Source organism: Cricetulus griseus, chromosome 5 (genome assembly GCF_003668045.3).
Source record: "Cricetulus griseus strain 17A/GY chromosome 5, alternate assembly CriGri-PICRH-1.0, whole genome shotgun sequence".
NCBI classification, from domain to species: domain Eukaryota; kingdom Metazoa; phylum Chordata; class Mammalia; order Rodentia; family Cricetidae; genus Cricetulus; species Cricetulus griseus.
In genome coordinates, this window is record NC_048598.1 from 86,242,318 (window position 1) to 86,270,155 (window position 27,838).

A 27,838-nucleotide genomic window follows, 5' to 3' on the forward strand; every position below is an offset into this window, starting at 1 on the left:
AGTCTTGTGTAGCCCAGGCTAGCCTCAAACTTGTTAAGTAGCTGAAGATGACCTTAAACATCTGACCCTCCTGCCTCTTCCTCAAAAATGCTGAAATTATAAGCATGTACCGCCACGTCCAGTTCAAAAGAACTTTTTAAATAAAAAGACCACTGTGTCGTCTGATCTTGATCCTGGGTTAACCCTGATAATAAAGAAGCTTTTGCCTATGTAGTGGAAGTGGTTGCCGCTGGGCTCAGTCTGAGAAGCAACATTCCTCCAAATTGTAACATTTGGGCTCCTCCGAACTTTGAAAAGTGAAAATTCTCTCAGGAGAAATTACCTGGCAAACTGACTTACACTTAGGTTTAATGTTAACCCTGTAGATGATAAAGATTTACTTGGTAGGTTGTGTTGTACATTTGAATGTGGTGGGAGAATTTGGTGAAAATTCACCAGAAAGTTGTGGTGGGGGCTAAGGAGGTTTGGCATGAGTTGAAGGGGACTTGGTCTAGGAAGATGACTCCATACTTACAGTTTTGCTTTTGTGTCTTGTTTTTGTTCCTTTTTATTTATTTTTTTTTTTTAGGCAGCTTTACCAGCGACTCTCCACCAGATGGATGGCCCTCCGGGGACACAATGCAGCTGACTGTGTGCGCATTTACTTAACAGTAGCCAGGAAGTGGCCCTTCTTTGGTGCCAAGTTGTTTTTTGCAAAAGTAAGAAAGAATGGGAAGAAGGACACATCATAAAACCCTCTGTGAACTTGGCTGGTCAGATTTACCCCCCCCCCCCATACAGCATATTTTGGTTTTATTAAAAGATGAGAAAATTCCCAGCAATTTAAAGACACCAATGAGAAGTCCCAAGTACTCACCCCAAAACACACACACACACACACACACACACACACACACACACACACACAGACACACACATACACACCCAAAATTGTTTTGAGTGTCATCAAGTCAATCAATCAGGAGACAAAAGAGCTAGCTGAACTCGCTTAACTCTATCACTCATTGGCTTAATCATTTAATGAGCATCTACTGAACCCTGTTTGGCCAGCCTGGAGGTAGGCTCCGGGAGGCATAGAACTCAGTTTCCAATGAGTTGTACCACACTTCTGGCGGCTTTCAGCTACCCCCCCCCCCGCCCCCCAGTGTTGCAACAGGCCTGTAAACAAGCCTGCTGTGTGGTAAGTAAGTATCCTTTGAGGAGCTCAGAACAGGCAGCTCCAGAAACACCGGGCAGGGAGACCCCCACCTGGGAAGTGGCTGGCCCTGACCCCTAAAGGAAAACCTAGGCCTTTTCTTTTGGGAGCATTTTGCTTTTTGGTTTTGGTACTGGGCACTGAATCCAGGACCTCTAGCGTATGGAAAACAGGCTCTCTCCTCCAGCCACTACTAGTCCCACACTGTGCCCTTTAATTCTTTTCCTTAAATGGTGCCACCTGGGACTCTTTGGCTTCAAAGATACATCTGTCCTGGCGTGTATTCCGTCTTCCTCACTAGTGCATTGCACACTCCTTGAAATTGATCCTACCGTCCTCCTCCGGTCCCCATCGTCAGGGTTTGGAATCAATTGCCACTTAATAAATACTTGCTGACGAGCCATGCCACTCTGGACAAATTGGTAAAACTGCCTGATCTCAGTTTCATCTTTTAATGAACAACATAGACTAGAAAGGTCAAGCCCCAGGCATCTTCTATCTCTGGCTCACTGACTATTAGGTTAGAAATAACTCTGGCTCACTCACTGCTATGTTAGAAATTACTTTTGCTACTGGAACTAGAAGCTATATGCTGAGATAACAGAAAAAAAAATTATCCCTGTTAGTATCATAAAATCTATACAGTATGTTTGCAGAGAGTTCAAGGATTTTGTTATTCTTTGTTTTCCAGTATAAAGAGTAAGCGCTTTCCCTGTATGCTTCATGATGACTTTTTTTTTTTTTGATATGGAAAAATAATACACCTGACATGAAATTTGTGGGTATACCAATTTTAAGTGCTGGAATTAAAGGCAGGTGCCACCACTCCCATCAGAAGATTGCTTTTATCAATAAAATGTCATTGTTTTGGCCTTCAAAATTTTATTTTTAGAAATCCCAGTACTTCTTGTTCCTACTAATCATGTAATTTTTTTTTCTTTTTCCTCTAATTTAGCTAGACATTGACTACCAGGAAAAATGTGCACAGGTCACCACAATCCTTCACTCCTCCTAGCCACCTTAGGAAGTTAAGCAGTGTGTTTTGTTCCCTGAGGACCGTGGTCATCACAGGAACAGTAAAAGTTTTGACAGCTATTAAATCTGTGAAATAAAAACACAAGATTAGCATTCCTGTGTGAAAGATAAGAAAACTGAGCCTTGGCATTTGTCCAAAGGTATACATTACTAAATAAAGAATTGAGCCTGCAAGTCAGGTGGCCTAAGACAATATCCAATGCTCCTTTCAGTAGTACATCACATCACCTCTATAGCAGGGATTTTCAGGGTTTGGGAGGGTTGTGTAACGGCAGATCTTATGTGCATCTAGACTGAAAATGTGACTAATTTTGCTTAGCATCGATAATAGAGTGTATTTTCACTTCTCCATAGCCCATAGCTCCCTCATTATCTGGCAACATTTTTGTATGGCTGGCTATCCACGAAAATGGATTGAGCATCCTAGAATACACCTCCATGGTAAGATTAAACCCCCATGTTTGTAATTAAACCTCCTATCTCCATTGCTCAGGGTACAGTAAGGGGAAGATTATGAGATTGTGAATTTCTGTATTCTGATTTTCCCCTGAGCTGAGAAAACATTCTTCCTGAAATCCTCTAATAGTCACTTTACAGGAACAATTATGTTACAGTCTAGTGTTTTAAAACAAAAAGAGACAGGCTGTGTGTTGTATATGCAAAAAAAAATATTAAGATGGTGGGATTAAGTTACAGTCATGGCTCTGGTTGGTATTTTTAAGTACTATGGCAGTTCTTTATCTTTTTTTTTAAGTGTGTGTGTGTGTATGTGTGTGTGTGTGTGTGTGTGTACTCAAGTGGAGGTCAGAGGACAACTTTCTGGACTCAGCTCTTTCCTTCCACTCTATGGGTCCCAAGGATCAAACTCAGGTGGTAAGCCTTGGCAGCAAGCACCTGTACTCGTTGGGTGGTAAGCCTTGGCAGCAAGCACCTGTACTCGTTGAGCCATATCACTGGCCCTCAACAGTTTTTTTTTTTTCTGTATAAAATAAGAATGTTTATGATATTAAAAAATAGAAACTTTACTTATCAAAGTTTAAATTTCAGTTTCATTTTAGTATCTATAGCATAATTTGTATAGTTTTCCATAATGTCAGTAGTTCTACTTACATAAAGGTTACATTTTTGTCTAAAACATAGAGTATATAATTTAAAATGAACTTGAGCTGGACAGTGTGGCACATGATGGTAGTCCCAGCACTGAAGACACTGAAACAGGAAAGTTGCAAGTTCAAGGCCAGTCTGGGCTACATAGCAAGATGCTTCCTCCATTTTTCAAAATAGAAAAAAAAATCAAAATATTCCTTCTATGTGTTCGTTTATTTATGTGAAGTTATTGTCTACTATATTTCATAGGCTATTTGGTAATTTTCGCTGTTGTACTGGAACCTCACACATGTTTGGCTAGTGCCTTGCCACCAAATTATATACCCCAACCCTAAATTTCTCAGTCTGGTGGGTAATAATTGCTGCTTTAAAGATACAGTGAGAGATCCTTGCCTGTGGCAATAGTGAGAGCACTGAAAAAAATCTTGGTTTTACCTTTTTGAAGTGAAATTTCATTTCCTCTTTTCCTTTCATACCTTCAACCCCTCCCATACACACACATACCCACTCTCTTTCAAATTCATGTCCTCTGGCCTCTTTTTTTTTTTTTTTTCATTGTTTTACCCACACACACACACACACACACACAATGATAACAACATGGTTTGACTGTTCAGCCACCAGGCGACTGTTTAACACGGTTGTCAATATAGTCATTCACATGCCCATCTGTTGCACCCTACTGTTTCTATTTGTGCCAGAGTCTGCCTAGCAGGGGAGCCATATGGATCTGCCAATACAGTCTTTGAATATTTGGACCTTAAAAACAATCAGTTTCTTAGAGAGATCTGAGTGGACATATAAAAATACATTACCAAAGATTTTCTACTGGGTGCTGTGAATATAAGTGTTTCTTAATTTTGAGTTTCTCAGGATCTAATATATACTTGACTGTATAGGTCAACGATTCCTAAATAACCTTAGTACAACTATTATTTACATTAACCATAATAGATTTGATATGAGAGACATTATTTTCGAATTTGCCGTAGTATCAATATCAGCATTTTCTCCTCTTCTTTGGGTGTGGACAGCGAGTAACCGTTCCTTTTGCTTTTCTTGGAAGAGGTTAATGGTCAGCTATGTGTACAAGAGCCTGATGACCTTCGGAGGGTGTCAAGACGATTTTATGGTAGTCATCAATACTCATTCAAAAGACAGGCCGACAGAGAAGCTGCTTTTTGCCATGGCAAAACCCAAGGTGAGTGGAACCCTTTCCACCAGCTGCTCTTTCGAGGGAAGACACTTCTTGCACAAAGGGTTTTCCAGATGGAAACGGGTGTTGCTGAACCAACCCTGGGCTCAAATCCTCACTGGATCTGAGTTCTATTTTCTTTTGCTAACGGGACACTGTACTACCTGCTTCTTTTAGCTTAAGGACTAAGTGAAAGCCAGGCATAGTGGTACACACCTTTAATCCCAGATACCATCACTTAAGAGCCAGAGGCAGGTGGAACTCTGTGAGTTTGTAGACAGCCTGGTCTACAGAGCGAGTTCTAGGACAGCCAGGGCTACAGAGGGAATCCTGTTTCAAAAAAAAAAAAAAAAAGAAGAAGAAGAAGAAGAAGAACAACAACAACAACAACAACAACAACAACTAAGTGAAATGTTCCAATATGGGCCAATTCCTGGTGCTGTGAAGTTTCAAAAGTAGAGACCATCTGCTGGCATTCAAGAGTATGATTGGGAGGGGGGGGTGGAGTTCAGGGCAGCCTGGGCTTCCTAAGAGCCTTGTCTCAGAAGACTGTGTATGGCGAGTCATGAGTTATTGTGGGGTACACTGCATGGTCTTATCTATTGGGGTTATTTTTTATGGGCTTATTAAAGAGCAGAGTTTTATAGTTAAGATGTATGTGTCCCTTTGTTATAGTTAACCATATAGTTTCAACATCTCTCAGTAAAGCAACTTTTTAAAAGATTGCGTTCTAACATGTAATTGAGGTTCCCAGCTATAGTCCAGTGGCAGAGTCTGAGTGTATCGGTGAGGGAAGTCCGGGGGTTCAAGCCCTAGTACTGAAAAAAAAATTCTAATTTTAGTAAACAAAAAAAATGTTCTATTGCTGCTGTTTATGTTACATGTGTGTCTGTATGTATGGCACAGCACTGGTACGGAAGTCAGAGACAACTTGGCATCAGTTCTGTCCTTCCACCTCTAGGGGTCCTAGGGTTCTGAAGCTAGGCATTTCTCAAGCCCTGTTGGTTTGTCTTATGGTAGATATCTGTTCTGATATAGTTCTGTGTTGTAAGTGAGAGCAGTTAACCGTAGAGTACAAAAGATCACGGTAGCTTCAGTATTTGTTTTAATAGAATTGATATGATGCTCTAAAATTCTTAGTGCAGACCATCACACTTCCTAGCATTGTCAATCAGCTTGACTGGGTGAAGCAACAGGAAAATATGATGGTGCCTTGATGGTGCCAGGCACGTTAAAGTTGAAATAAATTATCAAAAAAAAAAAAAACAAAACAAAACACTTCGATCAATATAGACCAGTGGTTCTCAACCTTCCTGAGGCTGCAACCCTTTAATACAGTTCCTTATGTTGTTGTGACCTGCCCCCAGCCATAATATTATTCCAATGCAACTTCATAACTCTAATTTTGCTATAGTTATGAATCATAATAAACATCTGATAGGCAGGCTATCTGATATTCTACCCCAAAAGGAGTTTCAACCCACAGGTTGAGAACCAATGATCTAAAGAGCAGGGCATAATGGTGGGCTAGGCAAATGCAATTGAAATCACCCATGGATGGTGGAGAGAACTCAGGAGCCTAACAGGACTGTTTTTCTCATTTTAGATCCTTGAAATCACCCTTCTGATTGCCAGTTACATCAACAACTCTTATCAGCAGAAAGCCTTCCACCACCTCTCTGCCCCAGCACTGCTCTCAGCCAGGACCCAGGAACCCCCAGCCAGGGCCATGGGCAGCCAGCCCCTTCCGTCCAACAGCAGGCCCAGCAAAGGCCCCACCTTGCTCTGAAAGCTCCTGAACCTGACCTTCACTCCTGGCTCTTCACAAAGTGGCTGTGCCGGCTACAACCAAGTGTTTTATACACTGCCAGCGTGTCTCGCACACTAGCACTCCATACTTTAGCAGTAATGGGTTACTCGATTATCTGACTCTTCAATATTCAGATAACAATAAAATAGAAACATAAATTGTACCACACATGCACTGTGTCTTAGACACAGTAGGTTAGAATTTGTCTCCACCCCACCAGACACTGTGCAATAAGGCTTCTCTCTCTCTCTCTCTCTCTCTCTCTCTCTCTCTCTTTCTGTGGTGTGTGTGTGTGTGTGTGTGTGTGTGTGTGTGTGTGTGTGTGTGTGTGTGCTTTTAAAGATCCTGGCAGTCTTTTGAAAGGGAGATTCCAAACTCTAATTTGGTAAACCAGTTGGCTATCTGGGAAAAACTCACTGCCAAAAAAGAAAAATACAAGTACTGTAATTAAATGGGCCTTTTAGTTAATGAAGTGGTATTTGGAAAAGAATGAGGTTCAGTGTAAGAATCAGCTGTGGAAACATATGCAGGGGGCAAATTCTTAGAGTAAGTGCAGTAAATCTCCTGAGTCTGAGTCATCACATTTGAAGACAGGCGGTAGCTAACCAGAGCATCCTCTGTGGTATCAGAAAGTGTGGAGCCTGCTGCCTCTGCAGATCACTGGAGTGTGGGATTTCAAATGAGGTGTTCAGCCCTAACAGCACAACATAAGATCGATGCAAAAGTGCCCCACATTTCCCTGTGTTTAATTCCCTGTGTTTAATAACCTCGCTTTGTTATAAAGAGGATCTTAGGAACAAAGGTCTTAAAGCTCTGTCCTTTGTACAGTCTTTCCTGATGAGAGTTTAAAAGTAAAGTGCAGAGTAAACCTTAGTAGAAAATGCCTATGTCGAAGGAAGTAATTTGTGGTTGAAATTGTCTTGAGATGCCCCCATGTTTATTAGTTATCCCATTGCTGTCGCAAATACTCGAAACAACCTGAGAGAGACAGGATTGTTTTTGCTGTTTCAGAGGGTTCTGTCCTTGGCGGCTTGGCCTCATGCAGCTGGGAAGAACCCCATGGTGGCGGGACTTGTGACTTAAAGGTTTCTTCAACTCACAGTGGATAGGAAGCAGAGAGCAAAAAAGGGATCAGGGACAGGTACACCTTCAAAATCGTGTACCCAGCGACTGGATTTCTCTACGATCTTGACTCTCGAAAGTTCTACCACCTCTAAAACTGGCACCACCACATTTCATAGTTAAATCATAACAGTGCCACTATAGTCCAGGCTATGTCAAAGAAATGGAATTAGTATTCATGATAAAAATGAAACTGTGATAAGATATGAACATTCTATTATAAAAATGTCTCACTGCAAGAGTGATAACTACGAGTCTACCTAATTTTATTTATGTGTAGCATATTTGTATTTATTTTTACACAAATATTTATCACTGTATGTGCTATTGTATTTTTTTTAAACCAGTTTGAGAAAATGCTAGCTGCCCAACTAATTTGTTGGCAGAGCCTTTGTGTTTTCTCCTTTGCTGCTTTCTTCCTGGGGCAGTGTCCTGTTCTCACACTGAACCTTTTAAATATGTTTTGCTCTTAGGACAAAGTCAAGAAACACATTGCTCGAGTCATACAGGACTATCTTGGTAATGACAAAGATATTTTTAAAACGCCCTAGAAATGGGTTTTCAGTGGTTATTTGCCCTTCCATCTTTTGAGCCACAATCCACTCACCCAATGAATAGATTCCTTTTTTAGAAGAAACGATTAACCATTTGGGGGGGTTACTCTCAGAGTTTTTGACTGGGATAAAGTAGTGTTTTTGAGTGCCCATAAAACCATTTAGTAATCATTAGTGGGCAAGCCAGAGACTGGGCAGAGCTCTTAATGTGTGAGAACTTTATTCTCAGACAACAGTTCACTCACCATCTGGTGAGCAGTCCCATATACCCCATCCTGAGCTTTCAAACTAGTGAACGCTTAGCTTAAGCCACGGTGCCTTAGACTTTATGCTTGTTTTTGACGGAGCAGAAATAAAATATTTTGATGGAAAGAAGTCAATATTCTATAACCAATGATGTGGAAATTTTATTTCCTGGGAAATTACTTATCTAGAAATTTTTTAAAATGCAAGTGTATTATTATGATTTGGTTACACAAGGAATAATGTTTCATGTTTAATTGTAATATTTCTCACCCATCCTTTTATTCCCTTTTAGTCATAATAAATGATTTGTGAGACCCATTTTGAACATTATCTTTTGAATAATCCTCAAGCCATACCTAATGTTTTCGTTGTCAAAACTGAGGTGTGCTTTGGAGGGAGTGGCAGTTATTACTTCCTCAGGCATTCATTGTGTCTTCAGTGTGCCTTTGTTTCATTCACAGGAAGGAAGCTGTTTAGACAAATTGTAAATTTAATACATGTGCATATGGATACAAACAGACTATGTGAAGAGGCAAATAGAGATTTGCGTTTTTCCAATAAACCCCCTTTATTTTTCATTCAAGCGAGTTCAGTGGATTGTGTTCTAAAAATTAATCTAAAATAGTCTGTAGTGTGTGAGTGTGTGTGTGTGTGTGCCCTAAAAGTCAAATACTGCCATTCCTTACAAATGAATTATGAGTGTAACTCAATTTACAAAAGTTGTTAACCACAACTTACAAAGAGACTTTGTCCCAAAATGTTTCTTAGTCAATTGTTTGCCAGTGTTTTCTGTCATGTCAGGAAGACTTAATCCAGTTCCTGCTTGGAAGGAGGAGTGTGGATTGAGGAAAGAAATATACAAGAGATAGAGACAGAGTCTGTAGGGCACCCAGTGAATACCAGGATCCACCCCAACTTTATTACTAAAAGTTCTTATAAACCCCAGTCAATAGAGGGGAAGGCACAAGACTGCCTTACCAAGATAGAAAGAACAAGTAAGCATAATTACCTTCTCAATACCCAAAATATCAGGTACCCACACCCAAAACCAAATATCCTGTAGTCAAGGTGAGACATCCATTTAACTATACTTTAGGCCAGATATCCTGTTGTCAAGGCAAGACGCACAATAGCCACACCTTAGGCCAAACATACTGTTGTTTTAACCTTGAAAGAGAAATAATGGGCTCGAACTCTGACCTTAAATCCAGATGAAACGGAGCCACTTCTATGGGCCCATAGAGAAAAATATGACCAGGTTCCTAGAGCAATTTTACTGTTAATTGAATTGCAGTATAATCCTGAAGAACTACCTGTGTTTTTCCAGTAAAGGCTTTCAGTGTCTTGGGAATGCCAGTTTCCCCGTGTGCTGCCTCTGGGCTGCCACAGAATCTGCACTCATCCTAGCCCTAAGCTGATTTCCAGGGGGCTAAGGCTTGGGCTTGAGGGACAGAGTGCATGGAGGCACAGTAAGGAGCATATGGAGACCCTTTTCTGCTAGCACAGCTCAGGCTACCCTCTGTTCCCTTTTCCCTAAAAGAAGGAAAGGACTTGCAGCCAGAAGAGAAACTTTTAATCCCCTTTAAATTCCAGATTAAGACCAGAGGCGGTGGCACACACCTTTAATCCTAGCACTCAGGAGGCCAAGGCAGGTGGATCTCTGAGTTCAAGGCCAGCCTGGTCTACAGATCCAGTTCCAGAACAGCCAAGGCTACACAAAGAAACCCTGTCTCGAAAAACAAAACAAACAAACAAACCTAATTAAGCTAAATTCACACATACATGTTTAGGGGGACATGAAATGCTTCCGTATTTTCAGGTGGTATCAAGACGTTCTAGGTCATTTAACTTAGAAGGGCTCTATGACAAAGAGGTGATAGGCCAGTGCAGGCAGCTGGTTTGAGATGAGAAGACACTTGCTCCAATCTGCCATATTTTCCAAATGTCACTTCACCTAAATTGAACATAGTGATGGTGCCTCTTGGGAGCTGGTGACCATCATCAGCACCGATGCCATGTCCCCTGTTCTACATTAAGGTAATTAATGACCTTATCCAGCGCCCCCTGGTGGTCCATCCAGGTGCTTTCTCAAATTCACAGTGCCCTCTAAATCTGCTTTTCTTCCTCTGGGCCATCAACACCTGGTTAACAGGATTTTCCATTCCTCTGCTGCTACTACTACTACTACTATCTGTTATGATAAAGCTTATGGGGAACCTCGGGCGGGGGACCTTGGCGGATTCCTTGGCAGGTGAGGGTGACCAAGGCGGGGGTCAGGTAGGCAGAGCTTAAGTGAGAAGTTTTATTAGAGAGGGAAGCAGGGGGGAAGGAAAGAGAAAAGAGGTAAAGAGACACACACAGAGGACAGAAGAGAGACAGGAAAAGTCCTGTCTGCCCCAGGGAAAAGAGAAGAGAGCATAAGTAGGCGGAGTCTTTCTTTTAAAGGGTTCTTTACACCTGCATGCAGACTCTGCAGCCATAGAACCCTGGGCTGACCAGGTCACTGCCTGCATGCATTCTGCCAGGTGACAAGGAGCAGGCCAGCATAATGCCTGAATCCTTACACTATCTAATATAGATCTTCAGAAAGCAGAGAAGTTTGGGGTAAATTTCTAAAGTTCAACTTGAACTAACAAAACAATAAGAAAATTCACTTCTCTCATTGTCATTACAAAGATACTAGGATGCCTCAAATAACTAAATGAAGTCATAAGAAAAGGACACAGAGGGGCCTTGGGAAAACCCTGGGGAATTGCACTAGACTTTATGTTCATACCGATATGTCTGCTTTGTGTACTTTAACTACTTTTAGCAGAGCATATGGTAATTTTCTCCAACAGGGAATGACCTGCTTTTTCCAATCATAACTTGAAAAATCCCAGGGAAGGACTCTGATTAACCCAATTCATATTTCATGTGTATGCCAAGCCAAGTCAGCATTGGATGAATGCCAAAAGAAATTATGAAAACCAATCTGCACAGTAGAATAATGTGCAGCCAGCAAGTCTTGTGATGAATTTATAACTGATATATGGGAATACATGCTTAAAACCCAGATTTTAACCACATTCAGTATTAACTCCAAGAAAAAGAATTTGATGAGAGACATCAAAATGAATGTTTTATTTCTTCCGGGATAAACATTTCCCCATCGTCTTCTTTCCTGCTTCTCCTTGTCTTTTTTTCTTTCTCTTTTTCTTAAGTGCTAGGGACTCAGTGCAAGATTCTTCACATGCTAGACAAGAATTCTAGCACTGAGCCACATCTCCTGCTCTCTTTTCCCCCCCTCCATATATTTTTTTTCCTGCAAGAAATGCTGAAAACAAAGGGAAGATATCAAAACCCTGCCACTTTCCTGACTGTTGTTAATAGTCTCCATATGGTCCTCTAGGTTCCCCACACAGCTGCAAAAAATTATCCCCCGAAACACAGGGCCAGGCAAAGCATGCCCATTTTAAAATCTTTCGGGGCTCCTCATAACCAATACAGGCAAACATTCAGAAGAGGTCAAATACCAAACCTGCCATAAATGTTTCAACAAGATCTTCAGGCATGGTCACTTCTGCACCTCTTCTACAATAGCTTGCTTACTTTGAATTATGATTGTAATGAGCTGTGTAGATCTGTTTTAAAGGCTGGATTCTTAACTCACTTCTTACTCTGTACAGCACAGGGCTTTGTGTATGGAAATTGTCTATATAACTTTTATGGGGACTCCAATAAAGAGGGGTGTTGTGGAATATTTTAAGATGTGTTACATTTGTTTATGCTGTGGAACATTTGTTTAATGGTGTGAAGATGTGTTGTATTCTTTTACATTGCATTTGTTTATGAAGTTGCATTGCTTTGCCTGTCTAAAACACCTGATTGGTCTAATAAAAAGCTGAATGGCTAATAGCTAGGCAGGAGAAAGGATAGGCGGGGCTGGCAGGCAGAGAGAATAAACAGAAGGAGAAAAAGTGGGTTGAGGAGCAAGAAGCAAGGAGGAAATCAGGGATCAGCCACCCAGCTGCACAGCCAGCCACTGAGTGCGAAGTAAAGAAAGGTATACAGAAATAGAGAAAGATAAAAATCCCAGAGGCAAGAGGTAGACAAGATAATTTAAGAAAAGCTGGCTAGAAGTAAGCCAAGTTAAGGCCGGGCATTTGTAAGTAATAATAAGCCTCTGTATGTGATTTATTTGGGAGCTGGGTGATGGGCCCCCAAAGAGCTATGAGTTAAGAGTAAAAGAAAAAAAAACTACAGAGGGGTGTCTATAAAGAACCCATAAAATTCAAACAAATATAACTCACCTTCAAAACATAAGTATGTAGGAGAGGCACACACTTCATTATCTTATTAATAAATAATGTACTGCCTCATAAAACGTCAGTCAATCCTTCAGAATGCTGGGGGAAGTGCTCCACGCCTGGTTTTGATTTTTTTTAAAGATTTTATTTATTATGTATACAACATTCTACTTCCATGTATATCTGCACGCCAGAAGAGGGCACCTGATCTCATAATGGATGGTTGTGAGCCACCATGTGGTTGCTGGGAATTGAACTCAGACCTCTGGAAGAGCAGCCAGTGCTCTTAACCTCTAAGCCATCTCTCCAGCCCCGCCTGGTTTTGATTTTAATTGTTGAATTTTTCTTCGAGCAAATTATTAGATAACAGCTCAACATTGTTTCAGCTTCTATTCCCAAATCATGGCAATGAGGAGGGGGTCGGGGAGCTAAGGACGAGACAGCAGAGGCCCCTGGCACACAGTCTGCACTCGGTAGAAATAAAAAAACAAAACAAAACAAAACAAAACAAAACAAAACAAACAAAACCCCAGAAACCTTCAAGTCCTAACCCTTAGAACCCAGATGCAGGAGGACGCTCACCATACCCTCCTTCTGGCAACCTAGAAATTTGAGATGCGAAGTGAAGGCAGAGAACTACATTTCCCATGAGGCCCCTCTTCGACACGAACTCCCCGCCTTGACGTCGCTGCCATGGCAACCGAGGAGCCCGCTTTCTCTGGCCCAAGTAGGACCTCGCAGCCCGCCTGGGGTCAGCCCACGCGGAGCCCAGGACATCTGGGGCTGTACAGCCACCATGCCCAGGTATTGCTCAACCGGCAGGCGGGGCGCTCAGGACGTGGAAAGGGCACGGGAGGATGGGGCGGGGTACCCAGCCCTGGCGCTGTGGGAGACTGGGGGTCTGGACCCCCACATAGGCCTTTGTCCCAAACAAGTAGATGAGTAAGCGGTTAGGAATCATCAACCCCATGCGTTCGAGGACTGCATAGACGGTTCTCGCGTGCCACTTGCCCTTGCAGGCTGCAGGGCTGGCGGTGCTGAACCAGACCGCAAAGCCACCTCCCCAGGGCCCCCTACCTCCTGGTATAGGACTTGGCTACTTGAGATGCGGGAAGTGCAGCACCTCCTTGAAGGCGGAGGGTTGGGGGTGTTGATGGCTTGTGAAATACGTTTGAGCTCTTCCTCTCTACAAGGTCCTTTAAAGTACCTGGACCTCCCAATGGCCTGCAAGGATGTCCGGGGCGGGGGGGGCGGGGGGGCGGCGGGGGGGCGCTAGAGACCGTTCGCCCCCTTCTGGATCAGAGGCGTGAACTGCGCTTGGCTTGATGAAGTTCGGGACTGGAAAAGAGTCAGCTATGCATCGCGTTCTCATTGGTTAACGTAGTGAAGCTATGGGTACAGGGGTTTTGGGTTTTGTTATTTGGGGTTTTTATTTTTATTTTTGTTGTTTGTTTGTTTTGGGGGGGAGGCAGCTGGAAGAACCCTTTCCTTTTACTGGGCACTTGAGAAACATAAACCCATTTTGGAGGGATGCTGTGTAAACAGGGCAAGCAGATGCAGACAGAGTTCCCAGGGGCTGGCCTATGAAATAAAAAAGTTCAGTACGACTTTTCGGGATTTCTATTTTGACTTTGTTTTCCTGCTTTGGCTTTTTTTTTTTTTTCATTCCGGTTTTGTTTGGGAGTCTGGGAATTGAACCCAAAGACTCAATGCACGTTAGGCAGGCACATATATCATTACCCCGGTTTCTGGTGCTTGTCTGGTAATAATTACTTTAAAAGGCCAGCGCCTAAAACTAAATGAACAGGGACATTGTAACAGTTATTACTACGGCCCCAAAAGCAGACATTGGTTTTTTTTGTTTTGTTTTTAAATTGGCATTTCAGAGCCGAAAATGCCGACTTGAGCCTGGCGATTAGCACAGAGGCTTGCATGTATCAGTTGCTCAACGAATATTTGCTTAGGACTGGGAAGATGGCTCAGTGGATAAAGTGCTTGATGTTCAAGCATGAGGTGGTGAAAAGCAAGCGACAGGATAGATGTCTGTAAGCTTGAGACTTTGGGGAGGGATTGAAGAAAGGAGGATCGCTGGAGCTTCCTGGCCAGCTAGTCTACCCAAGAAGGCAAGTAGACATGCATGCGTTCTCTCAGCTCTTGACTGTGGGCATGACTAGCTGCTCCCGCTCCTTGCTGCCTTGAGCTCCCCGCTTGCCATGACTCCTGCAATTGTGAAGCAGAGGTGTTTTATCATAGCGGTGGAATGGAAACTAGGACACTCAGCTTGCCAGTTTCAGTATTCTTCGTGGACCATTTCCAGGTGAAGGGTGCTAGAAAATCCATCAGTGTTCAACCTAGGTTGACTCCCGGGAAATAGTATTTTTATAACTCTTACTGAAACAAAATCTATATGCTGGAAATAACTATTTCTAAGCATTCCTTCTGTTTCTCTGCTTCTTATGCAGTGAAACTCTCTGGGAAATTGCAAAAGCTGAAGTGGAAAAAAGGAAAAGTCACGGAAGTGAAGGAGATGGAGCTGAAATTGGAGAAAAATCTGTTTTCTTCCTTGGCAGTAAAAATGGGGTAATACTTTAGTGTTCTTTACTTATTGAGATAATTTAGCAATCAGTGACAAATTTTACTTGAATACTTTGATAAATTTTACAGATTTTCAACTCTTTAATCGTATGGTCACTCTGAATTAGCAGAAATTAGAAAGGGCTTGGCATAGCTCTAGGAAAAACTATAACCATGAACAAAGTGTTAGGAAGACTCGTAACTAATTTTATTTCACACTTTGAAGTATTCAGATCTTCTGCTTTGATTTTATATAAAGGCCAAGATCCATTAAAATGTCTGAGTCAACACCCTAAATTGGTAAGGCAATATCTCAGCAATATTTACACTGTGGATTCAGTTACTTCACTTTTAGGAATCTCTACGAAGGAATAATTGAGTTGTGTCAGCGATGTTTATCAAACACTTAGTTGTTTTGGAAAATGTGGGGGAGATGAGGTGGTAGCCCCCATTCTTTGTAAGGTCACGTGACCGAGTGTGCTGAAGATGTGGAATGTGGCCACACAGCAAGAACAGATGTATCATGTCCACACACAGAATTCCTGTGCGCAAGGCAGGGCTGCTGGTGACTCTGTCCACAAAAGGTCAAGGCTTGTGAGCTGACGGAAGGATGCTAGAGTCTGTGCAGCATCACTCTCTGTTCTATTTGGAGTTCATGCTTCTATTCATTTTCTATGGTCCATGCTTCCATGTAAGGGCAGTGGAAAACAGGAAGCTTCTAGAAATGAAGTTCTGGACCAGTGAAGCTATGTGTTGTGTGGGAAGCCTGAGTACCTCATGTTTCAATATCTGCTCAAAGATAGCCCCAGAATACTACATATCTTCATTTAGGTTTTTTAATCTCCATTATTATTAAAAATCATATTTATTGACACAAATAATTATATAAGAAGAAAAAAGTTGGGGCTGGAGAGATGGCTCAACAGTTTAGAGCACTGGCTGTTCTTCCAGAGGACCTGGGTTTGAGTCCCATCACCCAATGGCAACTCACAAGTGGCTGTTACTCCAGTCCCAAGCTCTCTTCTGGCCTCCTCAGACACCAGGCTTGCACACTGTACACAGACCTACACATAGGCAGAATTCTCATACACATAAAAATAAATAGAAATAAAATAAAGTTTAAAAGAAAAATGTTAGGCGTTTTGGAAGAAAATAATGTGAATTGAAATAAGCAGGATATAAATTTTATGTATAATTTCATCTCATATTAATGTGCAAAGATAAATAATTTTTGGACAGTAAATGTTTAATTATTGTATTTTCATTTTATTTTTAATTTCTGTTCTTTCAAATGTTTCTTACCAGCTCACTTGATGCACTTTTTAATTTAAATCTGAATTTAATTCTTTAGCATTAAAATTTCTATGGGCAAGGGAGTTGTCTCAGTTGGTAGAGTGCCTGGTCTGAATTCAGATCTCCAGCACCCATGTAAAAGCTAGGGTGTGTCGCATGGGCTGGGATCCCTTAAGCTCGGCCATTCCAGTCTAGTTCATGAACTCCAGGTCCAGTGAGAGAACATCAAAAAATAAGATGCAGCATGACTGAGCAAAGCACCTGATGTCAACCTCTGACCTTCACACACACACACACACACACACACACACACACACACACACGAATGACACATAAATAAAATTGTCATAGGTATTATGTTTATGGTTTTTAACACAATATACTATATGGGTTTGCCACTGGGAGTAGAGTAATTTTGCTTCCTTTTAATATTTTTTCATTTAAAAATGTTTTTTGGAGATTGTCTCACTACATGTAGCCTAGGCTAGCCTTGAACATGATTTAACTTCCCAACGGCTGGAATTACAACACCAGAGAAGACAGTGATCTTCATATTGTGTCTAACATCAACAGTTTCCTGTCAGGGACATACACATATACATATACACATAATGACATACACATATGCACACATACATAATGACATACACATATGCACACACACATAATGACATACACATATACACACATATATAATGACATACACATATGCACACACACATAATGACATACACACATGTATAATGACATACATGTATACACACATACATGACACATATACATAATAACATACACATATACACACATACATAATGACATACACATACACACACACACATAATGACATATACATATACACACATATATAATGACATACACATATACACACACACATAATGACATACACACATGTATAATGACATACATGTATACACACATACATGACACATATACATAATAATATACACATATACACACATACATAATGACATACACATATATTCACATACATAATGACATAACATATACAAACATGTATAATGACTGGTGCTTTTCTTGTGGACCAGATAAATTTTTATATAATATATTCTGAATGAAGAACATCCCTGAATGGCTTCTGCTAACACTGCTGACTCTAGCTAGGCTTGCTCCCACACTGAGCACCCATTCAGCTGTCCTCTGCTCGTCACTCTAGGTTGCTGTTGTTCTTGACTTCTCAATGCTGTGACAACCTGTTTGGGTCATGGTTTGATATTTGTGAACTCACTCTTTTTCGTGGTAGCAATAAGTGGCCTATATAACCTAGTGTTTGTTCATTTCTACTATGTAAATTTAAACCTCAAGAAACAAGAATTTTTACAGGTAGTGGTCTGTGAATAAATAACCAGTTCTGGAATTTATTCAGAGTATTAATTTATTTTGAAGTATGAAGAGAGGAAATAAATGCTTCTCCTGTTCAACCAATCGTGGGTGGGTGTTGACTTCCTTAGGCACCAGCCAGCCTTCTGAGTACTGTAGCCACAGGAATGAAGGGCACAGTCTCTTGAGAAGGACACAGTGCAGCCAGAGACTGAGAGACCTCGAAAGCCTCTGTGTTGATTTCTTTTTTTCTACTGTGATCAAATTCCTAACAGGAACAGCTTAAGGGAGGGAGATTTATTTATTTCGACTCATGCTTCAGAAGGTTTGGTCATGGTGGGGGGTAGCACACAATGGAGCCAAGCATGCGGGAAGCAGAGAAAGGCAGCCAGGAAGCAGAACAAAGCAGCCAGGAAGCAGAGGAAAGCTATACAGAAAGGGGCCAAAGGAACACTTGAACAGTCCTAGGATCTACTTCCCCAACTAGGCTGTGACTCCTACTTGTCACAACCTCTTAATAATGCCATTGTATTATGAATCCATCAAGGGAGTAATCCATCCAGTAGGTCAGGGCCCTCGAGATGCAGTCGTTGCCCCAAAACTGTCAGTTGGCAACCAAGCACCCAGTATGCGAAGCTAGGAGGAACGTATCGTATTCAAGCCACATCAGCATCCATGAGAGTGAGGGCTAATGCTTGAAGGGCAAGAAATAGAGAAGAGGCATCAGTTCAGAGGCAGGGGGCCAAGCGAGTGTCCTCAGGATCCAGAACAGTGGGTGGCAGTAGGAGAGAGAATGAAGTAATCGCTGTTTTCATGATGGAGAGGAAGGTGGTGCTAACCTGAGAACATGCAACGTCTAATTTTCCCCATCGTTCATGTGCATGGATGCAGGCACGGGGGTAAGGGCGGTGATGGTGATGGGAGATGTGGGGAGAGGTGGTTGAGTTTAGGTGGTTGAGTCTAGAATAGGTGTTTGCAGTTAAGGAAGGCATTGATATTTTCAAGGATTCTTGTAGTGATAAACTGATGTTTAGGATGAAAAGAGAGCGTAGTGAAGGTAGGAAGGGCCCGGCAGAGGGCAAATGTCAGGGTCAGCGGGTTTTTGAGACCTTTCCTGAGGTGAGGAAGACTGTTTGGATACCCGGAGAATTGGCTGGAGAATATCCTTCTGCAGTTGTGATTTGGAAGTTGTGCCGTTCCTAGATGTGAAAGGATTCCAAATAAAACCGTGGAAGTGACGTGTAGCAGACTCAAGAAGAGAAAACTACAAACCTGTCCATTAGAAATACTCTTAACATAGTTATGTCCACCAGTGTGCACATGTGTGTGTGTGTAGACAGATGCATACCTGTAAAAAGGAAGCAGGAAAAGGCATTTCAAAATTGACCTCTGTCATGTAAATGTATTTCTACATTGCCATACCTAATTAGCTGTAGATTCCTTTTGTGAATTGCCTTAAGCAGTTTGGTACATCAAGGTTTCTAGTGTTCCAGTTTTGTGTAGCATACTTTAGCAGTATATGTTGTTTTATAGTATTCCAGTTATCTCATTACAAAGAGTTCATTCAATCTGATTGCACATATAATCTGGAGTGATTTATACCATCTTTTTGGTAAAAATAATTATAGCCTTTCAAGATGTATATATGTATGAGAGAGAGAGAGAGAGAGAGAGAGAGAGAGAGAGAGAGAGAGAGAGAGAGAGAGAGATTCTGTTTTTGGCAACCTAGGATTTTCCAAACTTTTCCTTGAAGCCCAGAGACGTCTGCTGTGAGGCTGTTTCTGCCTTTCACATCCCTTCCTTGCAAGGAGACATTCAGTCATGTCCACTGAACCTGTCTCTGGGTAAGATTGGGTTAAGTTTCATGGTTAGTGGCTACAGCCTATATTTCTTGACTCCTAAAAAGGAAATCAGAATTAATACATCCTCTAGAATTAGCACAAAGTACTCTAACAGAGTGCTTGAGCTGTTCATTTCAGCCTATCTACAACACATCTTTTATTTGTATGTTATCTTTTCCCTTTATATCCACTTCAACAATTGGGATGGAAACATTTCAGAATACACTAATCTGCCTAACCAGTAATTAGCATTGCTGAGTAAAGAGAAAGTTTAAGACAGCTGTCAGGTGACCACTAAAGTGAGATGTGACTAGCTAATATTTGTCGTCTGTGGGACTTTATAATTACAGTAATAGCAGTGTAGTTACATTGTGATAGAAAGTTGACAGTTCACTTTTTCTGCTCATCAAACTTTCAAGTAATTCTGAAAGTTTCTAGTGTTTAGTTTCCAGGTAATTTATCACTCAAACAATTTCAAAAGCTATTTTGGACCACAGTTACAAACACTAATAAAATTTTACATGTGATTACATTAACACAGCATTCTCTCTTTTTAATTTCTAGGGAAAGACGACTATTATTCTAAGGTGTCTTGACAGGTGAGTGTTATGTCAGCCTCTATGAGATAGCATCCATGCTTGTTCCAGATACAACAGAGCAAAGTTGACCCCAAAGATATGGAAGGAGGATAATATTTAATCCTCAATCTTGAATACAACCTTTAAGAGTACCTTTAAAGATAAGACTAAGAAAACCTCACAAATTTTGGGGGATGATACTAGATTTCCTGTATGAAGGAAAAATGCTACCACCATTACCCAGTCTCTGACAGTACTTATGTCCTCTGGGCTATGCTGCTTTGGTATTTAAGTTCTTTTTATTGTGCCTAATCTATGCCTCTCTGAACAGTGATTGTAATAGGTGTTTTTTAAATAAATCATCCAGTGTAATATTAGTTTAAGATAAAGTGCTATAAACTGCAACATGGAATTAAAATTGTTCATTTCAGCTCTCTGGTAGTATTCCCAGATATAGGATGATCTTTCAAATTGTGGGTTACTGGTTATACCAGTAAAATTTATTTCTTGTATTTCTTGCCACATTAAAAATGAATATATACCATATACTTGCTTGTCAAACAATTTAACTTGCATGAACAATTCATTAAGTCATTTGAATATTTTTCCAAGTTGTTTATTGGTTTCATGCCCTTGTTCATATACTTTTTTCAACTCTCAAATTCGGGCAGAGATGTGAAATAAAGAACTACATAAGTTTGCCCTGGTGCACGCCTTTAATCCCAGCACTCGGGAGGCAGAGGCAGAGAGAACTCTGTGGGTTCGATGCCAGCCTGGTCTCCAGAGTGAGTGCCAGGATAGGCTCCAAAGCTACACAGAGAAACCCTGTCTTGAAAAACAAAAAACAAACAAACAAACAAAAACATTCCCTTGATGTCTGTACTAGTTGCCAAGCATTAAGTTTTCAGCTCCCACATCAAGGCTAAGCAAGCAAGTCAGTATTTCCCACTTAGCCTGGATTTACAGAACTGGCGACCCAGCATGGCCCTTGATGCTGCCAGCCTACTGCTTTTCCACAGGCCCCTGCAAGGGCATGATACCATTAGACACCATTATTCACTCCTGTACCTGCCACTAAAACCTCTAAGATGGTTTTGAGGGGCCTATTTGGGTCTTGTGGAATAACACCTTTCTTACTTTACCTCGGTGCTGGTATTCCAGGTAGCCTCTTTACTAGTAAAGTGTTTAAGAGGAAGTAAAAACAGTAGGGCTATAGCATAAGAAACGAGTTCCACCATCATGAGAACAATTCTTCCTGTGTTATTCAGGGACGAGCCAGCAAAGCCAACCTTAGCTTTGGAATACACATACGGAAGAAGAACAAAGGGACATAACACAGTGAGTCGTTTTGAAGTCATAGCTCGTGCCTTAGATGGGAAGCCATGATGGTGAGATGGCTCTATGTTATCTGACAGTAACCATACCAACAGTCCATGTCATCGACGTGTGTGCTGTTAGATGTCAGATGCCGTTTGCTGATGTGAAGCTTACCTCATCTGTGAAAACATTTTTGCTTTCTCTATGGTACCCTAAAGTGTTGAAGAAGGTTTATTCACAATTTCTGTATTCTTTGGCCTAATTATGCCTACTTAATATCATGAGTTCCTTGTTTTGTATATGATACTTTTGTATATGATATGTATACTTTTATTTTATTTTATCTTACTTTAGACTAGATCTTATGTGTCTCAGGCTGGCCTGAAACTCATTGTATAGCCCAGATTGTTCCAAATTTTCAGTCTTCCTGCCTCAGCCTTCTGGGTAATATTGGAACTATAAGCATATGACACCAGGCCTAACATGAAAGATTTCTTTCTTTCTTTCTTTCTTTCTTTCTTTCTTTCTTTCTTTCTTCCTTCCTTTCTTTCTTTCTTTCTTTCTTTCTTTCTTTTTTAAAGATTTTTTTTATTTATTATGTATACAGTCTTCTGCCTGCATGCCTGCATGCAGGAGGCACCAGTGTGCGCCACCAATGCCTGGCTAGAAAACTGGTTTTTTCCCTCTCCCAGAAGGTACCAATTGCATATGGTTTCTTGGTCAGGAACTTGGTGCCTGCCTCCCCTTCTCCATGCTGGGAATTTATCTAGCTTAAATTTATGCAGCCCTTGTACATGCTGTCACAGTCTGTGAGTTTATATGTAGATCAGCCCTGTTGTGTATGGAAGACACTGTTGGGGTCATCCAACGCTTCTGGCTCTTAACAATCTTTCCACCTCCCCTTCCACATAGATCCCTGAGCCTTGACTAGACAGGAGGAATTTAATAAAGACACCCATTTAGGGCTGAGTGTCCCAAGGGCTCTCACTGTCTGCATATTGTCTAGTTGTGGTCTCTGTTATTACCATCTACTGCAAGGAGCAGCAGCTTTGATGAGTTGAGGTGCACTGCTCATATAAATTGTCATTAGGAGTCATTTTATTACTATGCTCATTTAGAAGAGTAATACTAGTAGGCTTTCCTCTAGGTCCACAACCTATCTAGTTTCAGGTTGTTAGTTCCATCTCATGGAATGGGCCTGAAATCCAATCAAAAAGTGGTTGGTTGCTCCCATGACCTTTATGACAGTTTTGCAACAATCTGTCTTTCTGGCAGGTCTCTGTTGCAGGGTTTGTAGCTGGGTGACATTGATTACTTTTGTCCTCTGGTAGCATGCAAAGCACCTTCCAACACTATGAATGCTGCTCAGTAGACATGCCGCTTATAGTTGTGCATGAGCTCAGCTTCTTCTTGTTCAATGACCTAAGTAAATGGTGTCTTCAGCGCCCAGTTTTGGAGGTGAAACAGTATCATTGGCCAGAGCCTTGTGATGTCTGAGACGGTTTGGGGGAGATCTATGGGACCCCTTTGGCCAACAAGTCAACAGAAAGTAACCCATTCCTGGTGTTGGAGGTTTTACTTGGTCACATATGATCTCTAGTGGAATTTGCCCCCCTACACACACACACACACACACACACACACACACTATGGTAGCTCCAAGGTGTTTTTCTTTACTTATATATTTGCATATGTATCTTTGTGCAGTATTTGCACATGAGTCAGGTGCCCACAGAAACCAAAAGAGGGCACCGGATTGCCTAGGGCTGGAGCTATAGGCAGTTGAGAGCTGCCTGATGTTGATGCTGGAACAAAACCAGAGTTCTTTGCGAGAGCAACAAATGCTTTTAATCAAAGAGCCCTCTCTCCAGCACCTTGTGCTTCTGTTTTATTTCATATACAGGCTCTTCTCATATACCCAAGCTGGTCTGGAGCCCTCTGTGCACTCCTGAATGGCCTTGAACTCACAGTCCCCCTGCCTCAAAGCTCCTGAGGGCTGGTATTATGGGTGTGGATGAATCACCATAACCATTTTATGAGTTACTTTTGATTTGTCTAAAAATCTTCTAAAATTATGGGTCTTGAACTGGAATATTTGTGAAAATACACTGTCCAAAATCTAAATTGCTAGGGTTTTTAAAAATATATCTAGTGTTGGGATTGTAACTCAGTGTTAGAGGATTTGATTAGCATTGTTAGACCCTGAATTAAATCCATGGCATTTTGCGAAGGGGAAGGGGTGATCTAAAAGTTGGTAGTACTGTTGGACACCACAAGTCTTGAGTCTAATTCCGTTTTCACCTGTTTTAGTGTCTGTTCAGAAACTGTTCAGCTAGAGGAGAATTTAGAGTAGCACATGATGAGGGACAGAAATTCCTAACTGGAATTGCTTTTGCAAGTCTCATAGCAAAAGGGGGGGTCATTTCTTAAACTTAGGTATGTGGGAGAGCAGTCTAGTCCTACTCTTCCCTTACAGAGGCACATTTGTATACAATGGTCTAGTTCAAATGTTGGCTCGTTAAACAATGTATTAAAGAATGTATGGTCAAGAATGGAGCACATACCCATGGTCCCAGTACTTGGGAGGTGGAAGCAGGTGGATCTTTGTGAGTTCAAAGTCAGCCTCGTCTATGTAGCAAGTTCCAGTCCATCCAGGACTGTATAGTGAGACCCTGTCTCAAAAAAAAAAAAAAAAAAAAAAAAAAAAAAAAAAAAAAAAAGAAGGAAGGAAGAATTATATGACATATTGCTTCCTGGATCCACCAGTGAGAGTCAGTTATTAAAAGTGAGAAATTAAAAAGAAAAGATAACATATTGAGGTGCAAGAATTTCGTTTTTATGATTCACATAGTTTACCATGTGAGTTACCTTTTTATGGGAAACTTGAAAGAGCCCTCACAAGCTTGACTTTCGAGGAGGGCTGTAAAACCTTCCTTTGTCACACTGTGAAGCAATAGAGATTTTCCAGTGAAAAATGATTCATTCTACAAGCATTAGTGATTCAAGTACCAACAACAGTAAAGTGATTCTAGATATTATAAGAATTTGTCTCCTAAAAGGAAAATAATGTATATTCATCTAAAACTTGCTTTACTACATTTACCCATTCTAGCTCGTAGTAGCAGGTACCTGAGAACCCAGATGATGGTTTTCATCTGCTTTTCCTCTACTTGGACCACAGCAGGGGGATTTTCTATATTTATTCACAAATCTTCACCCTTTGTCAGGTTAAATGTTTCATTGTGAGTTCTGGATGGAAACACTTTGTCAGCTCCTTGTACAGACAGAGGCACTTGGGCATCAACGCAAAAGTTGATAGCAGCAGAAACACCCCAGTGAACAATCCTGGGACGTGGTCTCTGGTCAGACTGTTCCGTACCACGTAGCTTCCTGGCCCTGTGAGTCCCCTCTTAGCTAAGTAGTCCTGCAAACTGAAAAGCACGGCCAGCCTTATCCCAGTCTCCTGCCTGAACCTGTCATTACCAACAGCAGCCTGTGTCTGTCAGGCTCCTCAGGGGATACTTTCCCTCCTCCCTAAACTGCTGTCTGCCTTGTCCCCCACTTCTCAGGTCTCACTGTACAACTGTGAGCGTCTATATGTCTATATTCGAATGTTCTATTTCACTGCTTTATGTTTATCTAGAATCCCAAATGTATTAAACTGATTAATTATATTTAAATTTTATTTAGGAATCTATTTCATGTAATACTTATTATAAAGTTAAGAGCAGAAAACGCATATCCCTGATGGTTCTCCTTTGTTCTTGGAATGCATTTGATGCGTGTCAAGGTTTAGAATAGAGGATGGAAAACATTTCAAGTCAGAAGAACCCTTTCTTCTTAGTTGAGGGTGAATATTTTGTATCTATAATTATTACTGATGGGCGCTAATGAAGTATTTAAAAAACACTTAAAGTCTAAAATTGAACATTTTTAAACCCTCTATTTTCTTTCAGCCAAAAGACATTGCTCACTTTTGGGAACTGGGTGGAGGAACCTCTCTATTGGACCTCATAAGCATACCAATCACATATGATACCTTGAGGTGAGTGCGAGTGCACAGGCATCCCGAGCATGCGCACAGGCTTTCATAAGACTTCATCTTGGAGTTAGTTTTTATTGTCTGGAGGTTGAGAGCCCTTCCTGTCTGTGACCTTAGACTATAGGGCTTCCAGAGAAGTCTGGAAAGACTCAGGGTTCAGCTACAGCTGAGTGAGGTACGTTCCTGCCAGCAATGTACTTTACAGGCCCACTAGCAAGGGGAAAAAAACTGTCAAAGAGTATTTGGGTGATGAATTTGTCTTCAAAACTAAATATGAAAACTTTAATTCTTTCCACTCTTAATGTGAGTTAACTCAGCTCTGTGGTTTTTCTTCACCTGGTACTGTCACTTCCCCATGGGATTTATTTATCTTTTTAATTTTTTTTTAATTTATTTATTAGTTCTAGTTAGGGAACAAGCTTGTTTCACATGTAAGTCCCTTCTCCCTCTCCCTCTCCCTCCCCTCACCCCCATCCCTCCTCCCCCACCCCCAGCCTACCCCCACTCCATCCACCCACCACTCCCCAGGCAGGGTAGGGCCCTCAACGGGGGCTCTGCAAAGTCCACCAAATCTTCCTGTGCTGGTCCTGGGCCCTTCCCCATGTGTCCAGGGCCAGAGTGTAACCCTTCACGTGGGATGGGCTCTCAAAGTCCCTTCTTGCACCAGGGAAAAATACTAATCCACCACCAGAGGCTCCCTGGAGTGCAGAGGCCTCCTTATTGACATCCATGTTCAGGGGACTGGATCAGTCTTGTATGGCCTCCCAGGTAGCATCTGGGGTCGATGTGCTCTCCCTTGTTCAGACCAACTATTCCTGTGGGTTTCTCCAACCTGGTACAGACCCCTTCGCTCTTCATTCCTCCCTCTCTTCAACTAAATTCCTGATTTCAGCTCAGTGTATATCTGTGGATGTCTGTCTCTGCTTCCATCAGCCACTGGATGATGGCTCTAGGATGGTATAAAGAGAAGTCATCAATCTCATTTTAGGGGAAGGGCTTTTAGGTTATCCTCTCCACCATTGCCTGGATTGTCAGATCATGTCATCCTTGTAGGTCTCTGGAGAGCTCCCTGGTTCCAGATCTCTTCTCGGACCTATAGTAGTTCCCTCTGATATGGTATCTCTCATCCTGCTCTCTCTCTTCTATTCTTCCCCCAACTCAATATTTCTGCCCCTCCATTTCCTCTCCTCTACTCCTTCTTCTCCTAGTGCTCTCTTAGTCTGGCTCTCCTTCCAAACCTCTTTATTTCTAGTTATTGGTCAGTCAGCTCTTATATTAAACCAATGAGAGCAACACATCTTTACAGTGTACAAAAGATTATTCCACAGAAGATCCTAGCCAAAAAAAAAAAATTAAATCTGAAGTTTCTTTCTTGTCAGAGATTGACCCAAACCATTGCCGTTGCTGAGCCAAATTCATGGTCCAGACTGTCAATCCTTTGTTACATTTCAGGCATGAAGAGCCTTAGGGATGGGTGTCTTCTTTCCAAAATATAGTTTATTCTCTTTTATTTTGTTTCAGGGTCTGGCAATGCAGCCCTAGGTAGTTTCAAACTCACAGAGGTCTACCCGACTCTGCCTTCAGAGTCCTGGATACGATGTGGTCCACCTAGTCCAGCAATGTCTGTTTAGCAAGAACCTAGTAGTTCCAACCCTGACCCCTGACTTGTAAGCGACCTCACTCCTCTTCATCTACTCTGAGACTGTTTGGGTCAAACAGGCTCTGAATCAGGGTTCTGCAGGAAGGGAAATCTTAATGTGCTTCTCTAATATCTCATTGTTGAGGTCTGAGACTTCCTGTCCCTGGGCTCTAGGACAGCTGGAGCCAGCTTTGGGAGAGGGGAAGGATCCCAGTTGTAATAAATAGGAAGGAGCATCTTAGGCCAAGGTCTGGATCCAAAGTTGACTGCTGAGAGGCCAAAGATTGGGGTTAGAGAGGAATTCACTTCACATAGTTGCTAATCACAGAGAATTTTTAACCTGGAATTAGTTTACACATAATTCCCTTGTATTGGGCAAAACCCAGCAAATTGAGAAACTGCTGCATTGCCACACGCCATTAGATATTGTTCACCGGGGGCTGGAGAGATGGCCCAGAGGTTGAGAGCACTGACTGCTCTTCCAGAGGTCCCGAGTTCAATTCCCAGCAACCACATGGTGGTAAACAACTATCTGTAATGAGATCTGGTGCCCTCTTCTGGTGTGCATGCATATATGCAGGCAGAACACTGTATATATAATAAATAAATATTTAAAAAAAGAACAAAAAAGATATTGTTTAC

The 27,838-nt window shown here is 41.6% G+C and overlaps 2 protein-coding genes and 1 long non-coding RNA gene across 7 annotated transcripts in view; 2 read left to right on the forward strand and 1 right to left on the reverse strand.

Moving 5' to 3' along the window:
* The window catches only part of Plekhh2 (pleckstrin homology, MyTH4 and FERM domain containing H2), a 92,998-nt gene extending 86,426 nt beyond the window's left edge, over window positions 1-6,572 (forward strand). For both annotated transcript variants that reach the window (XM_035445347.1, XM_035445348.1), the window contains exons 26-29: window positions 569-698; window positions 2,585-2,671; window positions 4,404-4,538; window positions 6,139-6,572. In XM_035445347.1, coding sequence (XP_035301238.1) covers window positions 569-698; window positions 2,585-2,671; window positions 4,404-4,538; window positions 6,139-6,321 — 535 coding nt within the window. In that variant the 3' untranslated portion in view covers window positions 6,322-6,572. The remainder of the gene's footprint in view (window positions 1-568; window positions 699-2,584; window positions 2,672-4,403; window positions 4,539-6,138) is intronic.
* On the reverse strand, window positions 406-13,779 carry LOC118238865. Its single transcript, XR_004770189.1, has 3 exons — window positions 13,631-13,779; window positions 8,621-8,733; window positions 406-670 (listed from the first exon to the last, which is right to left on the reverse strand). It is a non-coding gene; the product is annotated as an uncharacterized LOC118238865 (long non-coding RNA).
* Dync2li1 (dynein cytoplasmic 2 light intermediate chain 1) overlaps window positions 13,165-27,838 on the forward strand; it is a 30,890-nt gene continuing 16,216 nt past the window's right edge. Inside the window, exons 1-5 of one of the 4 annotated variants that reach the window (XM_027417937.2) lie at window positions 13,165-13,357; window positions 15,016-15,133; window positions 20,185-20,219; window positions 21,467-21,536; window positions 25,472-25,560. In XM_027417937.2, the coding sequence (XP_027273738.1) occupies window positions 13,350-13,357; window positions 15,016-15,133; window positions 20,185-20,219; window positions 21,467-21,536; window positions 25,472-25,560 (320 nt within the window). In that variant the 5' untranslated portion in view covers window positions 13,165-13,349. Of the gene's footprint in view, window positions 13,358-13,983; window positions 14,677-14,734; window positions 14,871-15,015; window positions 15,134-20,184; window positions 20,220-21,466; window positions 21,537-25,471; window positions 25,561-27,838 lie in introns of those variants that run through there. The other 3 variants (XM_027417936.2, XM_027417939.2, XM_027417940.2) reach the window with 3 other exon arrangements.